The sequence below is a fragment of the Cibotium barometz genome, chromosome 12 (genome assembly GCF_041138505.1).
Source record: "Cibotium barometz isolate CiBa-2024 chromosome 12, ASM4113850v1, whole genome shotgun sequence".
Lineage (NCBI taxonomy): Eukaryota > Viridiplantae > Streptophyta > Polypodiopsida > Cyatheales > Cibotiaceae > Cibotium > Cibotium barometz.
The window spans coordinates 4989372-5007252 of NC_141057.1; the positions used below are offsets into that span (position 1 = coordinate 4989372).

Sequence of the window (17881 nt, forward strand, 5' to 3'; positions counted from 1 at the left end):
GTGGAGGTTCTAGCACAATGGATTACCCCATGGACTCTTACCTCTCACTCACCGTCTGGTCCGTCTCATTAAATTCTTTCCAATGCCCCAATTTCTCCTCACTCGTATCCATTTTAACCATGATCTGGACCACATTTATAAGGATCACCTGTCCCGCCATATTTCAGCCCTTGACCTCTCCCTCCCAATCTCCCAACTTTCATCCATCATTCATGAGTCTCCCCATCAGTCTCCCACTTCTTGAGCAACTATAACTCAAAACGCGTGCTGCATTCTCTACGAAAAAATAAACCCCCACAACCATCACAAATCCTAGCCTTTCTTTTTGGGAGGCCCACGTACCACAACTTTATGATGTGCCGGATCAACCCATACCTCACATGACACATCTCCAATCCCCACCAATGTCAACCCAGCACTAGTGGGAGGGCAAAAGATCCTTAAGATCTACGTGCAGAACCCTTTGCCCATAAGCAACATGTGCTTGCCCCCATCCTAGCAGATCTCGCCCTTTGTGAATGGGGAGAGAATAAAAATGATTAATCCCTTCTTTTAGAAATCAGAGAAATGGGCCAAATAACTCCAAATTGGCTGGGAGTGATCTCAAAGCGTTAGACAATCTTTCTTTTAATCAGGCCCATTGTATGAAAATGATCACAAAAAAAAGCACAAACTTTCAACATACATTGTTTTAGGGGAGCCAAAATGGTTGGGCATTTAATAGCTCTAGCTTTTTCGTGATTTACACAAGCAGTTTATGCCCAATGAGCAAAAATCAAACAAAAAGAAAAAAACGAGAGGAAATTTTTTCAAGCCAACCCACCCCCCCCCCCCCCCTCCTCTCCTTCCCTCAAAAAAAAAGAAAAAAAAAAGCTGATATGCCCACTTTTGTGAATCAACCGATAGAAAAACTTCATGGTAGATACAGGCTCTGGAGACACAGGAAATTACTGCATACTACTGACAACAAGCATTGTCTTGAGATCACTGTTGAAAACCCAAAATGAGATCATTTCATAGGTTTCTTTAAACAAAATCAGGAAGGCTACGTCCTGTAACCTGCCTCTGCTCATTTGTGTCCATGAAGACGGTTCCCGCCATTTAAAACAAGCCATACACCAAGCTGGTCTAAGAGGAAATTGAACATCTCAACTTGAACGTGTCATATGGCAGGTTGACTGCCACCCAACAACTCCCTATGATTAGCTGTGCACTGATGCTAGTTGTCCTGCTTGGAGTGTTTTGATCACTTCCTGACCCATCTCTGTGCACCCAAGGAGCTTCTGCAAAAACCATACACCACTCTAAATACATAACAAATATAAACTGGTGAACTCTCACAATTTCCCTTCAAGCCTTTCCACTGGTACCTTGCCGGCAGACATGATATCCCCTGTACGAAACCCCTTCTCAAGAGTCTCCAGCACAGCCTTCTCAATCCGCTCAGCTGCTTTTACCTCTCCAAGGCCATACTTCAAAAGCATGGCAGCACTCAAAATCATCGCAAGGGGATTTGCCTTATCCTACACCACATACAATAACACACAAAATCAGGGCATGTCTATCAAAGATGCTGCTACAAGGGACTATGACAATGAACAAACAGGGGACTAAAGCATTGCCTTACACACTCTTTCTTTAATATGGAGATGTAGGCACCAAAAAAGGGACTGAGGGATTTCAAAATAAGTGTCCTAATATATTTCACAAATATCACTTTTTAATGAAATCACTAAAAGGCTTAACAGACATGCCAGCGTCGCAAAAAAGGGAAGATTTCATCTGCCCCTCGTGGACGGGAATTATGTCTGTAAAGCCACTTACACAGATTGCCTCTCTGAGAGAGAAAAGGTGTCACACCTGGCCAGCAATATCTGGAGCTGAACCATGAATAGGTTCAAACAAGCCTGGTCCCTGCATCCAAACAAGTTCTAATTACCAAAAGAAACCATGTGAAAGCAAAGTACACCAAGTAGTAATATGCCCAGATAAGAATCAATTCATGTGGACTATCTGCATACCGAATCTCGAATGCTAGCGGACGGAAGCATACCAATGCTACCAGTAAGCATGGATGCTTCATCGGAGAGAATGTCACCAAAAATGTTATTTGTCACAATAGTGTCAAACTGTATAAGCCATGGAACAGATATCAGACCCCATGTTTTCACAACTTGAAACCGGCTTTTTTACACAACTGGTGCTTGACACCACAAGCCCTGTCAGAGAAAAGCCCCTTCTGGTTAAAACTGACCTGTTTGGGGTTCCGGATAAGTTGCATAGCCGCGTTGTCCACATACATGTGTGAGAGTTCAATGTCCGGATAATCTTTAGCAACAAGCATAACCCTTTGGCGCCACAATTGTGAGGCCTGGAAAAAGTTGTTATTAGCCATGGGAAGGAACAAGAAAAAAATCGCAGAGTCACCATCATGGTGAGATCTAAGTATTAGTTGAGTGGGTCAAAGAACACCTCGAGAACATTTGCCTTGTCAACTGAGCAAAGCTTTCCACGCCTTTTGCGTGCTACTTCAAAAGCCACGCGAGCAATTCGATCAATCTGAACCAAAAACAAATGTCTCTCTCTCTCTCTCTCTCTCTCTCTCTCTCTCTCATCACAAAGGCCTGACATTCACTCCACCATCAGATTGGTTCTGGCCGAGGCAGGTATCAACATTAGCTGATCACAGCATATCTCACTCTACATAGGATCATCTGTTGATCACATGTACTGTCACATGTTTTCATTTTACTTTTTCTTTCAGTTTTCCATGGCTCAGTATATCCATGGTACCATTGTATTACTTTTGGTCTCATAGGCCCTTGGGGTCTTCCGTAGACATTAATATAACTTTCTTTCTTTCTTTCTCACGCACACACACACACACACATGCACAATCTCTCTCTCAATCCCAAAGATTCCTCACAGCCCCCAATGAGTTCTAAGGCGCTTTTCTCAAGTGCTTTTGGGCAAGAACTATAAATTCAACTATTCTCTCATTGTTGAGACACACAAAAAGACAAGAGAGCGCTCTAGCTCTAAGTGAGTTATAGCGCGCTGTTCTCAAGTGCTTTTGGGCAAGAACTATAAATTCAACTATTCTCTCATTGTTGAGACGTGTAAAAAGACAAGAGAGCTCTCTAGCTCTAAGAACTTGTACTCTCCTCCAAGGGAGTTTTATCTAATGTAACTCAAAGGGGGGATCGGCCCAAGGCTATTCCAAACCCTAGTGTGGTGTCTTCTCTCTCTACTCTCTCTCTTTTGTTTATTTTCAGATTCTCTCAAAATTTTACGTGTGAAGTTGTTTTCTTGAAGATAAGCTAAGTACCTGTGCCACAGCTCTTACGAATCATGGATGTATTGTAACACTTCTAATCTCATAGACCCTTGGAGGACTTTAGAAGCCAGATTTCCAAGTACACATGAGATATGAAAACATCTCCTTGGTGTAGAAGGTCACAAGAGTTGCTCTTTAAGGGTATGCCAACCCCCTACTAGGCAACTTATGGTTCTCCTAAGACTCTTCAAGGATCTCAAATCTTGGCAACTCTTCTCCCGATCCCAACAGTCCTCTTTTTCTCCCACACAATTCAAACTCTGATCAACGAGCCTAGTGTGGAAACAATGAAGTACTCACCCCACAATCCCAACACGACTCCACGTGCATAATGGAGTATTCATTACTGAACTGCCCTCTCACAATCCCAACACGAACCCACGTGTATGGTGAGATGAGGAATGAACCCCTTGGCCTCCGTTTGGGGAGACACTGATCCCAAGAACAATACGATCCTTAAAGCCACTTGTTGATGAAGTTGATTGCCAAGGCCGCCTTCAAGGTACTTCCTCCTTCCAAAGCTTTAAGAAAAACACTTGTAATCCCCAAGAAAACATCCAAGAACTGTATGCTTATGACCATGTCCATGTCTCGTTTTCCCAAATGGCTCTTCATCTCAATGTACAGGCTATTCCCCGATGTGCAGGCTAATGACCATGTCCATGTCTCGTTTCCCAAATGGCTCTCTACCTCCAATGTGCAGGCTATTCTCCCAAGCTTCAAGCTTTAGACCTGAAGAAGATATAGGGTTGATCCATATTAATGTACAAGCAAGGTATTGTACCTAATTGAACAAAAGGGGCAAATCAAAACTGCAATCGGTCAGGGCTGACTACAGTCGTCCAGCCAACAGAACACCACACGACCCAGCCAGCATTAAATACTGATTTAATCCAATCGTGGCACAATTATCAGCAGACCGACAGCCCTTTTGATAGCCGACCAGCATCCCTATGGACATATAAAAGGCACCTCAGCCTCAGTCCATAAATCATCAGAAATCAAATCAAGTCTCAAGCAAACAGTCAAGCATGTGTGCTGGCCCTCAGCCTTTGCATACTTACAGCATTCTTGTGCTTTCAGCCCAAGGCAAATCGAAGCTCAGTCTCTTCAAGAGTTCTCAACACACCAACCCTCAGTCTCGGGCCGGTGTTTCCTCTTTGAAGATAGCTTCACAGTCGCCTACAACTTGTGTACAGTTCTGCCTAGCGTTTGGTCACTTTGCCCTTGCGTTTGGCTGTTAGTCAGCCAGTTTGTCCACTCAGTGCCACGTGCATGCCCTTGCCATGACTAATCCCTAGCATGAACATCAGTAATCCCTGATTAAGTATCAGTTAAGACATCATAAAGTTCGGTCAGAAGCATCAGTAGTATCATCATCAGCATGGTCAACATGATCATCATCATCAGCAGTAGTAGTACATTTAGCATCACCATCCAGCATGGGAGGTCACAACGACTTGTCGGCTGGCAGCAGACAGCTGTTGGCTGGTTGCAGGCCTTGGACAGCAGGGCAGGCCATGTGTTTCAGGTGTTGGCAGCAGACATGGGCAGCACAGGGAGTTAAGCGCTGCAGTAATAGCATGACTTCAGCATTTTACTTGTCCACCAACAGGCCGACAGAGCCTTCAGCTGGCCGACTGCAGTCCCATCAAAGTATATAAGCATGTAGTCATTTTCAGCATAAAATCAAGTTATAGTTCAAGTCTTAAATCAGTAGATCAGCATGACAAGAAGTATAGGATAGGCAGAAGGGCTTAGGGTCAGCCCATAGGCTGCCCACAAGCCCTAAATCATGTACAAGTCTCAGTAACTTTTTTGTACCATAGTAATACAAGCAAAGCTGAACACTAATCTCTCTTCTTCACTCTCCTCTCTGTGTTATCTCATGTTAAGTAGCATCAATGTTCTTAAGTACGCTTAGGGCTGTGGATCAGTACAGCAAGGCTTCCGCGCATGCAACACTCAGTCTTGTGGACACACTTCAGCTTGTATTCAATTCTCCAAAAGAACTAAAGCAAATACTCTTGCTTGCAAGGGGGGCCCTTCAATGGGTAATTTGGGACCCCATCTGGTGTCGTCTCGACTACATCTTTCATATTCATGTATGTTGTATAAAGGATTGCTAAAGACTCACTAGACTCGGGTTTAAAGAAGGCCTCGTTGTTTCACACAGTCCTAGCGTGGCGTATGCTAAATTGGTACCAGAGCTTGGGATGTGATTCAACCCAGTAACCTAGGGTAAGAGCATCCTGTAGATGGTAAAGCTGACATCAGGAAAAACCACTCGCCCATCCACCATGGCAACAAGCTCCGAAGACATTGCTAAAGAAGAAGAACCATTCGAAAAAACGCTTTCGCAAAAAGAAGACGAAGACAACCAGAAGTTAAAGGAGCAGATAAGGCAACTCCAGATGCAACTCGAAAGAGTCCAAATGGAAAAAAAAATGGTAGAATTACAAGCAACCTTGGCCCAGAAAGAGACACCCAAAGAACAAAGTTCCTCAATGGAACGGTGGTGTCGATGGATGACAGAAAAAGAAGAGCGACACTGTGAAGCAAGACTGGCCGAACAGCTGGCAGAGAAAGCCAAACGCAAGGCCAAAGAGGAGCGACTGTGGGCAGAGCTCGAAGCCAAGGCGAACCACGAGCGACAGGCCCAAGAAGACTTGAGGGACCAATTCCAACATACACTGCGAACTCTAGTAACTTCTTTCCACCCTACTCAATCCTCCACAACCCTAGCCTTAGCCTCTACAACCGTCATCCATGCCTCACCAAACTTCACCAAGTACAACTGCAAGTGTGACCATTCGGTTGTGACACAATTCATCCCCAAGTTTGTTGCCCATTTTCCACTCTCCAAGATCACAGATACCCAAGACAAAGTCCATCCGACAGCTCCACACCTCACAGGTGATGCAATCACTTGGTGGCAACATTGGTCCCGTTTGCACATGGATTCCTACACTGGCTTACCGGACTATGATTGGGACACCTTCATGTCCGATCTGAAGACTAGGTTTCTACCTCCACAATACATGACGAATCTTGAAGACGAGTTTTACAAACTCACCCAAAACGGTTCCCATGTGCTCACCTACTCCAACAAAGTGATCACATCAACTCAACAGTTGGGGAAGTCCAAGGAGGAGAAGCTGAAGCAGTTCATTCGGGGATTGGATCCAAACATTTGGTTCCCCGTTTGCAACCTCGAACCCCAGAGTTATGACAAGGCTTTGACTCTTGTGCAAAACCATGAGATGATGCTCAATGGAGGCAAGCCCAAGACCGCTCCAATCACCCCCAAACCTCACCAACAGTAGTCGCAGACCACCCCGCAGAACCATGTGTCTAACAACGAAGACCAGAACAAGAAGGGCCAGAATAGCTCTTCTACTAGGAAGGAGTGACAAGATGGACCCAAGTAGACTCCTGAAGAAAAGATCAAGGAGGGCCTTACCAGAGGACTCTTACAGTCAAATGAGAAGGAGCGACACTTCAAAGAGAACCGTTGTTTTTCCTGCCACCACATGGGACATGCAAAGAAGGATTGTTCCAAATGGCAAGCGGAAAAAGGCAAACAAACAACCTCTACATTGGCTACCGCTGCTGCAGCTGTACCACCCCCTCCACCTCTACCCTCAAGCACCAATGCTGTTCAACTCTTGCCCGCTTTGAATGGAGTACCCGCAGTGGTATTCGATGATAAGCATGAGGGCAGAGTTAAGGAGCTTCAAAAAGGTCTTATCAGAGCTTATGGCACAGCGAAGGGCCAACAATTTGTTGTTCTTTTCGACATGGGTACTTCAAAAGATGTCATCTCTCCGCAGTTGGCGACCAAGATAAAATGTGCCCTAGTGCCTTATCATTTGGACGTGGACAGGTTCACTCCCAGTCTACGTACCCATAGGATCGGAGCATTCAAGGTATTCCTCTCATTTCCCACCTCCAAGCCAGTAGAGCTATCAGAAAGGGAGCTGAGTGTGCAATGATCTATCTCCGCCCACAACAGATATCGACATCCACCGACGACTCCATTAAAGCCACAAATGACAGGCCTCCTCCAGTAGTTTCAAAACATCATGTTGAGGGATGATCTTCCACCCAGACCCCCACCCTCTTGTCCTAAAGACCATCGTATCGATTTGGTACCTGGAGCTGAGACACTCGGTAAGTTTCCGTATCGTCTTTCCAAGGCGTTGGAAGCTCAGTTGGAGATGCAACTAGCCCAGTTACTTAGGTCTGGTTTTATCAGGCCTTCAACATCTCTATTTGCTACACCGATTCTTTTTGTGCAGAAGAAAGATAAGACTGCACGTCTCTGTGTGGATCACCGATCCTTGAACAAGATGACAATCAAGAACAAGTTCCCCATGCCAAGGATAGAGTACATCCCTGAAAGACTCAACGGTGCCAAGTACTTCACCAAGATCGACCTCAAAAGTGGCTATCATCAATTCAAATCTTTGAAGCCGATATCCCAAAGATAGCCTTTCGAACAGAACAAGGTCATTATGAGTTCGTGGTCATGCCTTTTGGTTTGACCAATGTACAACGACCTTCAACAAGATGATGTCCCGAGTCTTTGCCATACTCATCAATATATGTCTATTCATTTTTTTGGATGACGTTATTTTTTATGCCACTACAAAACACACTAGAAGGATGTGCAGAAGGTTTCGCTTGCGAGACAATGAACTCTACATCAATGCAAAGAAGAGCATATTTGGAGTTCAAGAAGTCCAGTACTTAGGCTACAGGATCGGTACCAACGAAATTCGCCTTGACCTTGAGAAGATAAAGGCAATCCTCAATTGGGACGTTCCAAAGACGGCCCAAGAGGTACGATCCTTCGTGGACCTTTGCCAAGCGTATAGCTCACATATGGATCAGTTTTCTAGTCTTGTAGCACCATTGACAAATTTGCTCAAGGAAGCGAAAACAAGAAGACAAAAGGTTTCAGCCACAGGTAAGGCTTTAGAGGTGTTCTTTAATTTGCAAAAGGCGGCTTCCGAAGCACCAGTCCTTAAACTCACATCATGGGATGATATCTTCAAGGTGATCACCGATGCTAGTAATCTCGCCATTAGAGCAGTATGGCAACAAGAAGGAAGACCCGTGGCATATTACAACAAGAAGTTGAATGATGCAAAAAATATATATTATGTATATGACAAACAATTGCTAGGAGATATCACAGCCTTGAAACAGTGGAAACCTTTTCTATATGGAAGGGAGTTTACTGTGATGACATACCACCACAAGGTGGAAAGGTACGTAGTGTGCGGCACGCTATCAGTACGTACGGAACGTACTTCTGTACGGAACAAATTTTAAGGTACGTAAACAGTACGTACCATTTGTAAACAGTCCTAGAAACCTGAATATTTTGTAGACATAGCAACCAAAATACTTAAAATAAAGACTGAACCTCATTACTTAAAGTTTAAATCAATTATCAATTACCAAGCCCATTACACAATACCTCATGTCAACAGTCATAGTGATATAAGCAAGAACCATGAAAGTCATAGATGATAAAAGAGAGTACAAATATCATGTCTACAGCACATGTCCTGGTCCACAAGTGCAAAAAGCAAAACAATGAAACACTACAATTGTCTAGACTCTAGAGTCTAGACGCAAGAGTCTCAAATCTCATCATCAGATGAAGATGATGAGTCTTCTGAAGAGAGCATGCCTCCATCATTGATACCATTGTCCTCTTCATCGAACTCTGGCTCAGCAACAACAAGCTCCAGTGCATCCTCGTCATGCGCCTCGGGAATCTGAGTGTGAATGAGTTCGAAAGCCTCATTTGCACGCCTCTGATGGGTGCGACGAACTGGAAGCTTTCCCTTGCGAATGCTCTCTCGTCTCGCAGAGCCTGGATCTGGAGCTGCCTGGCGTAGAGGAATGCTGAGAGATCGTGCACGTGGGCGGGTTACACAACGATCCACGCTCTCAAGCTCTCTATGTAAAGCTCTCAAAATCTCATCTTACTCATCTCTAATCTGCCGATCCACAAGCTCCGGACTGGGTTCATCTACCAATTTGAGTAGTGTTGGATCAACCTGTTTAAACATGCCACAAATTGCATATTGGATATTCATTGAACTAGAAAAAAATTTCTACTTCTAAGTTCTTCTTGAGTCCAAATTCCAATTTATACCTGCTTCGGTGACCCCAAAGCATGGTAGCTTCGTACGAGCCTCATGTTAGCTCTGCAGTACACCAACTTCTCTAATTGAGAAGTACTAAGGCGATTCCGAATCTTGGTGTGTATAAGAGAGTATGAGCTCCAGTTCCGCTCACATGCTCCAGCTGAGCAATCCTGTGCAAAAATGAGTGCAATGCGAGCAAATTTGTAAATCTTTTAATGCTAAAACATCAAGCTTCACTTCCGAAGACTATACTTTAGAGATTAATTACAAGTTACCTGAGATTAATTACAAGTTACCTGAGATAGAACACGAAGAGCAAAGCGTGAAAGGTTTGGAAGACCAACCCTTCCATAAGAGTGCCACCATGTCAAAGGGAATTTCATGGCTTCCTTCCTCAATGACACAGGTCTCGCAAATGAAGCACCAATACCACTCATGTACGTGGTGAACTCTCTATCGATCTGAAGTTGCTCCTCCTCTGAGAACATCCTTCCAACATACTCTGACTGCTTCATGCTCAAAGCAGTATTATTCCATAGCTCTGGCGAACTGTAGAGAGGATGGAGCATGGCAGCCATCGCATGGATGGGACGGCTCATAAATGTCCACCGTTGTCTACAATGTCCAAGATCTCACCTCGGCTGAAAATGAGAGATTGAAAATACATGTCTTAGGTTATAGTGCTAAGTGTACACATGTCAGTCCTGACATGTCATGAGAATCGAGAATCGAGAAGTCATAAAAATCAAAGAAAGAGAAAGAAATTAGAACTATTGCTTACTGTTGAGCAGTCATCATGGAGCACTGAGCAACATGGTCTTTCATTTGCATAAACAAATGAAAGACCAGCCCCAAAGTGCCTCCATGTCTGTAAGTCGGAGAAGGACATACACGGGCTTAAGTGCAACTGAAAGGCTATGAACTTGCTGCCAAAAATCATCATCCAGGATCCGCCTCTGCAAGTATTTTGTACGCTCATCCTCTGAATGATGCATCTGTCGCCACCTTGGATCCACAACTGTTGATGATAGTGAATCTCTTATCTTGTAGAGCCTATCCAAGACCAAGAATATGTAGGCAAACCTGGTCTTGGAGGGTCTCACCATATCCAAAGGGCTATGGCTCCGAAAGATGGCAAGAGCCTGATGCTTCTTGCGAAAGAAGGTGGTGATCTTTACAGCATCTGCAACAATGGGCTGCACCCAAACAAGCTTCCCAATGTCTTCCATAAGTAAATCAAGACAATGGGCAGCACATGGAGTCCACACTATATGTGGAAACTCTGCCTCGACCATTTGACCCATTGCCTTGCAGTTAGAGGCGTTGTCGGTCACCACCTGCACAACATTGTCCTCCCCAACCTCAAGGATAGCCTGTCGAATGTGGCCATAAATGAACTCCCCTGTGATCCTGTCTCCTGCTCTCCCTGCATCCACGGCACGCAAGAAATAGGTGCCCAAGCAAGATGACACAAGGATATTGATTATGTGCCTCTTGCGAATGTCTGCCCACCCATCTGAAATAATAGTGCATCCAAACTCCTGCCAACCTGCTTTCACAGGAGTGAGCGCCTTGTCTATCAAGGCCTTCTGCTCATCCAACATGGATGTACGCATCTTCGTATACTCGAGACCTGTCCACGTCTCAGTAGGCCCTACCTGCGCAGTTGCTTTCACCATTCTTTTCCATTGGTCTGTCCTTAACACATTGAAGGATATATTACACTCAATAAGAGTACGACAAATCTCCATTTTTGCCACCCTTTGCCGCTCCTTTACCCAAGCTTGTGATGAGATACAAGAACGCAGAGTGGATTGCTTTGATGCCTCCCCTGTACCTCTCGCATCTTGTGGTAGGTGTCATGGCCCTGTGAAAATGGAGCAGGACAAGTGTGGGCATGGTGGTTGCAGAGTCAGAATATTTTATGATTCACATGGGGGGTGCCCGGACAGTGTTTAAGATGTGTGGACATCCCTAGGTGTGAAGGGGGAACATTAAAACATTAAGTTTTAATGTTTATTAAAGTTGCCCCTAGGCCTTAGTGGCCCTAGGGAACTTATTAAGTTGGGGCCCTAGGGATTAAATTGGAAAGGAGTTTTCTCTCTCTTCACTCTCTCTCTTCCCTTTTTGGGAATCGTGTAGTAAAAGGGGAGCTTTCCCTCATGCGCATGATGAACTAGCGTGGAAAAGCACAGGAAGGGGAGGCGACTGCTAAAGATCAGTTGTGCTGCTGTTTTTCTGAGTGGAACCAGCCGTACAGCACTGTACGGCCAGTACTGGACACTCTCTCTCTCTCTCTTTCTCCTCTGCTGCTGGTGGCGCACAGAGCTGCTGCTGGAAACTCTGCGCAGAAGCTCTGTACAGGCTGTACAGCCTGTTTTCCAGCCCAAACCCTACTGTACGACTGCCGTACAGTGTACGGGCAGTCAAGTACAGCAAGTACAGGTGCAGGCGGCGCTTTTCTGAGTGCTGGACAGACCTGTGTATGCTGATTCAGGCTGGTACAGAAGTGGACAGCAGGCTGTTTATGCAAGTACAACGCCTGGCACGTATCCCGAGGCAGTACAGACGGATACTGTGCTGATTTTCAGATCTGTACTTTACAAGGACAGCATAGAAGTGAGCATCAGGAGGAAGATACAGGCAAGTGCAAGCACACGTGTGAAGCAGGGTTGTGGATTCAAGTGCCTGCAGGCACAGATTAGTGCTGTTGCTTCCTCCAGAGTTGTTTCACGAGCTGAACTTGGTAAGCCTTGACTCTGTTCATCTATCTCTCTTTCTATTGCTTGATGTCTGCTACAGGTATGTGTTATCTGGCTCCTTGTGAGAGGAGGAGTATGGCAGATTGACAAGGGATTAAGACAGGGATTGAACAGCACATGTATGTTTGAGCTGAGAAGATGTATCATGCTCTTGAGTTATGCCAGATGTATGCCCATGGCTGGCCTGCTTTGTGAACTTGGCTGATCAGAGGGAGGCACAGTGTGTTGCTTGAGGACACAGATCTGTGTGCATAGATCCTCTGTGCTGAGAAGGATTTGTGGGCAGTCAGATTGGACTACAGGTGTAAACTCTTGGCTGGTTTTTGTGTTGTACTCAGTCATAAATATTATTTTAATGGAATAAAGAAATACCGCAAGGGGCGCCAAGCTTTGGGGCCAACAGGTGTCGTTGTGTTTTCAGATTTGGGCACTTTAGCTCCAATCTGTGTTTTGTTTATCATCTAGACTACAAGTGGACGGGTGTTAGCTCTTACCGCACTCTGGTTTTCTATCAGAGGCCGGTTTCAAGGTTCCGTTGCCGGGACCAATCATCAACTTTCTGAAGGGGGTGAGCTCGTGGTTGCTTTGGAAAAAGCCATCGCTGAAAATTCAGCAATTATGTCTGATACAGAGGAAGAGTACTTCTATCAAGAAGAAGAAGAGCAAGAGTCTTCTCCTGAAAGAGATGTATCTGAGGATATTTTTGCAGGAGAACAGGCTGCAGATGTTGAGCCTTATGAGGATGTAACACAGCCAGAAGATGTGCATGGTAAAGAGGATGATGATGCTCGGTTCAAAGATCGCTTGGCTAGTGTTATGGATACTTTTATGCAGCTCACACAGAGTGAGAGATTTGCTGAATTTTTGAGATCTCGCTCAGAGCCCCGTACAGAGCCCCAGAAAAAGAAGAAGAAGGTTCGTTCGAAGAATCTTTCTCATGGTCATAGTGGTACCACTCCACAGGATCCATCTCCTGCCCAGTTTCCGAATATGCAGCATGCTTTTGGTGCTAACCCACAGAGTTCCTTCTATGGACAGCCACCTATTCCTCAGCAGAACATGCATCCAGGTTATTTTGGTGGTGGCTCGGTGTTTCAATCCATGACTGGGGGTTATCCTCAGGGAGGCATGGGTATGTATGGGCCTTTTGGAGCCAATTTTCAGCCTGGCATGCAAGGGAATATGTATGGTGGTATGCAGTCCGGTATGCAAGGAAATGTGTTTGGAAGCATGCAACCTGGGATGCAAGGCAATATGTTTGGTGGCATGCAGCCAGGTATGCATAGTGGAATGTATGGAAACATGGCTGGGATGTATGGTATGCCTGGTGTTGGAATGGGAAATGTTGACCCAATGATGGGTATGAATGTTGGGGGCAGCAATCTCACAAAACCACTTCCATATGATAATCTAACGCCTATGGGCAAGGCGAAGGATTACAAAGAAGGGGGAGCTGCAGTGAAGTTTGACACTTTCAGTGGGGCCAAGGATAAATTGAAGGCACTTACCTTTTTACAGCAGTTTGATGCTGCTTTTTCTGGTGGGAATTACACAGAGTCCTCGAAGGTGAGGAAAGCTGCCACTTTTCTCAAGGGCAACGCTTTGCAGTGGTGGTCTACTCTTCTTTTGCAGGGCATAGCACCCACCACATGGGTTCAATTCAAACAGGTTTTCTCTTCTGTATGGCTCACATCTACATTTGAGGTGGATGTTATGACCGCATGGCACAAGCTGGATGCTTCAAAGTGTGATAGTTTGGAGGATTATAACAAGAAGTTTTGGGAAGCTCTACTCCCAGTGACTTCTTATCGTGCCGTGCCATTATCTGAGCAGGTAGAGAAGTATTGTTGTGGGCTGCCCAAGGAGGTACGAGATTACTGTATAAAGACAAGAGTAACGAACATGTCACAGATGATTGAAAATGCTATGACAGCTAATGCGTTACTCACAGGTGGTTCATCTGGATTTAAAGGCAGTAAGAAATTGGGCAAGAAAGCTGAAAAATTTGGGCATGCTTCTCGTGATACTAAAGGGTCTTCAGAGACAAAGTATAAGAAGTTGCCAATGCCCAAGAGGACTTCTGAGGAAAGACAGGCTTTGAGAGATGCTCAAAAGTGTTTTTACTGTACTGAAGAGGGGCATATGTCATTCAATTGTCCCAAGAGAACGTCCAAGAAGGACCCTGACAATAAAGGAGAGCCCAAGCCAAAGAAACCAAAGCCTTCTGCAGGCTTAGTTCCTGATCTTGTGGGGGAGCAGCTAAGTGGTGAAGCTACAGAGTTGTGCAGGGCATGGGGCAAAGTGAGAGATCAGAATGCTTTGATCTTCTTTGACACAGGTGCTAGAGCCAACTTCATTTCACCAGATTTGGCTGGCCGATTAGGGATTCGCGCAGAGGAGATGGGGCCGTTACATGAGGCAAATATGGCTTGTCCAGGGTATGCAGAACCCGTTACTCCTATCATTGGGAAGCTTCGGCTTCATTTGCAGGGTTATGTGGACAGCGAGGAGTTCTTCATCATGCCTTTGGATGGCTGTGATGTTTTGTTGGGGATGCCATGGTGCCACAGGGTACATGCGGTGGTGGATACTTTCAATAGGAAAATTACTCTGACTCATAGAGGGAAAGAGCATGTATTGGATGTAAAACTCAAAGGGGAATCTGTTCCTATTGTATCCGCTTCGGCGATTTCATCAGTAATGAAAAAGCATCTTTCCGCGTACTTGATTTATGTAAAGGATGCACAGGATGATGAGTCTAAGTCTAATTTGTCAATGTTAGATAAGGACAGGGCTGATTTCTTAAGTGGGTTTCAAGACTGTTTTTCCGAGTCATTGCCAGGAGAATTACCTCCTGAGAGGCCAGAAGATCATGCCATAGATCTGATTCCTGGTAGTACTCCACCGAATAGACCGCCGTACCGTGTTAGTGCAGCCCAACAGGAAGAGATTATGAGTCAGGTGCAGGAGCTATTGAATAAGGGGTTGATTCAGCCTAGCTCATCACCCTTTTGCTCACCTGTGCTCTTAGTGCAAAAGAAGGATGGTTCTTGGCGCATGTGTATTGATTACAGGGCGCTGAATAAGAATACCATCAAGAATCGATTCCCCATACCGAGGATCGATGACATCTTGGACCGCTTACAGGGCTCCACAGTTTTTAGTCGTATTGACTTGAAAAGCGGGTATCATCAGATACGCATTAGACCCGAGGATGTGCATAAGACAGCATTCCGAACCACGTTTGGGTTGTATGAGTTCTTGGTTATGCCCTTTGGTTTGACAAATGCGCCTGCCACATTTAACAGAATGATGGACAGGATTTTCAGGCCTCATAGAGAGTTTGTGGGCACATTCTTTGATGATATGATTGTGCATTCACGAACTGAGGAAGAGCATAGAAGGCATTTGGCCATTGTGTTTGCAGAACTCAGAAACCATAGGTTGGTGGTTAATGGCAAGAAGAGTGAGTTTTTCTTGCAGGATATACATTTCTTGGGGCATATTGTGTCTGGTCATGGAGTCCGTATGGATCCAGCAAAGGTGGAAGCAATACTTAATTGGCCAGCTTTGAGGACTGTGCATGATGTACGCAGCTTTCTAGGATTGTTTTCCTATTACAGGCGTTACATACGGCACTTTGCTGAAATTGCTTCGCCTCTTCATGCTTTGACGAAGAAAGCAACTCCGTTTAGATGGGCTGATCGGGAAATTACAGCATTCAAAAAGCTCAAAGAAAAGCTTACTTCGGACCCAGTATTGGTGTTACCGGACCTCCGAAAGGCTTTTGTTGTCCAGTGTGATGCATGTGGAAGCAGCATTGGTGCAGTTCTCATGCAAGAGGGACATGTGATAGCCTATGAGAGTAGAGTTTTGCAAGATGCCGAGCAGCATTTATAGGTGTATGAGAAAGAGATGTTGGCTGTAATTCACGCTCTTTCTACATGGAAACACTACTTGCTTGGGGCTGATTTCACTGTGCAGACAGATCATCAGACCTTGCGTTATTTCCTCACGCAGACTAAGCTTTCAGAGAAGCATACGCGTTGGGCAAACTTTTTGTCAATGTTTCACTTCCAGATTGTGCATGTGGAAGGCAAAAAGAATGTAGTGGCAGATGCTTTGTCACGCAAGCCACAGGTCTCTGCAGTTTCACTTGCTTATCATCATGAGCTTGATGAAATGAAAGAGCAGTATGCCCATGATGAGGATTTTGAAAGGTTGTATGATCAGATGTCTGAGGGTCAGCAGCATGAGCATTACACTCTCAGAGATGGGTTTTTATTGATGCATGGCAGACTGTGTGTTACCAGGCCATTGCGACTCAAGGTTATGATTGAAAGTCATGCTCCACCGTATGCAGGTCATAGAGGTATTGACGCCACGGTCAAAGCAGTGGAGACTTTCTTTTATTGGCCAACCTTGAGAAGAGATGTTGATGCCTTTGTGAGGCAATGCATCGTATGTCAGAAGGTAAAGTTTGACCGTCAGAAGACACCAGGGTTATTACAGCCTTTACCTATTCCGGATAGACCTTGGGAGAGCATTGCCATGGATTTTGTATTTGATCTTCCACGGACACAAACGGAAAATGATGGCATCTGGACTATCATATGCAGGTTCAGTAAGCAGGCTCATTTCATTCCCGTGAGGAAGACAATTAAAGTGGATCATATGGTGAAGTTGTTCATGGCGAACATCTTCAAGTATCATGGCTTGCCTACGTCTATCATTAGTGACCGTGATCCACGGATGACGAGTTTGTTTTGGAGAGGGTTGTTTGACAACATGGGTACAACTCTCAAGTTTTCATCGTCATTTCATCCACAGACAGATGGTCAGTCAGAAGAGGCTAACTCTACAGTGTTGGATCTTCTCAAGTGTTATGTGTCAGAGCACAAGCAACAATGGGAAAAGTATCTTCCTTTGGTGGAGTTTGCATATAACAACACTGTACATAGCTCGACAGGCAAGGCGCCTTTTGAGATTGTAGAAGGAGGGAAAAAGGTACCACCCATTTTGCATACAAAGGATAAGATCTTTGAGGCTGATCAGTATGTGGAGAGCTTGGATGAAGCTTATCGGAGAGTTAAGTTGGCCCTCCAGAAAACTCAGCAGAAGCAAAAGAAAGCCGCAGACCGTCACAGACGTGATTTACAGTTTGCATTGGGTGATTGGGTTCTTTTGCGCTTTGAAAAGGCTAGACTCAAGAAGATGAAGGGTAAAGAGCGCTTATTCCCTAAGTTGAGCATGCGATATTATGGGCCTTTTCAGGTTTTGGAAAAGATTGGTGAGGTAACCTATCGTTTGAAGTTACCAGATCACTGGAGGATTCACAATGCTTTTCATGTGAGTCTTCTTAGACCTTTCCGTGGGGATGTGCCTGAGGATGTATCAGATGAGGCTCAGCCGGAAGTTGAGGAACTTGATGAGGTTCTGATTCCAGAGCAGATACTGGCACATAAAGAAAGGAAGGTACGAGGTAAAGTTTCCCGTCGCTATCTTGTGAAGTTCAAGAACTATTCACCGATGGATGCGAAGTGGATGGAGGAAGGTGACTTAACAGATTCACCTCAGGTTTTGCAGCTTTATCTCGATGCCTTTGAGTTAGAGCC

General features: G+C 45.0%; 1 protein-coding gene and 1 pseudogene across 2 annotated transcripts in view; both read right to left on the reverse strand.

Annotated features, from left to right (window-relative positions):
• Positions 1-933: 933 nt before the first annotated feature.
• LOC147632976 (uncharacterized) overlaps positions 934-17881 on the reverse strand; it is a 55907-nt gene continuing 38959 nt past the window's right edge. The window contains exons 6-11 of the mRNA XM_086805976.1: positions 2473-2559; positions 2255-2371; positions 2022-2129; positions 1861-1914; positions 1371-1523; positions 934-1283 (exon numbers count right to left, since the gene is read on the reverse strand). Of these exons, the coding sequence (XP_086662102.1) occupies positions 1203-1283; positions 1371-1523; positions 1861-1914; positions 2022-2129; positions 2255-2371; positions 2473-2559 (600 nt within the window). The 3' untranslated portion in view covers positions 934-1202. The remainder of the gene's footprint in view (positions 1284-1370; positions 1524-1860; positions 1915-2021; positions 2130-2254; positions 2372-2472; positions 2560-17881) is intronic.
• Positions 8875-10224, reverse strand: LOC147632977 (uncharacterized; annotated as a pseudogene). The gene is made up of 3 exons (XR_015267069.1): positions 9801-10224; positions 9513-9674; positions 8875-9414 (listed from the first exon to the last, which is right to left on the reverse strand). The product of XR_015267069.1 is annotated as an uncharacterized LOC147632977 (transcript).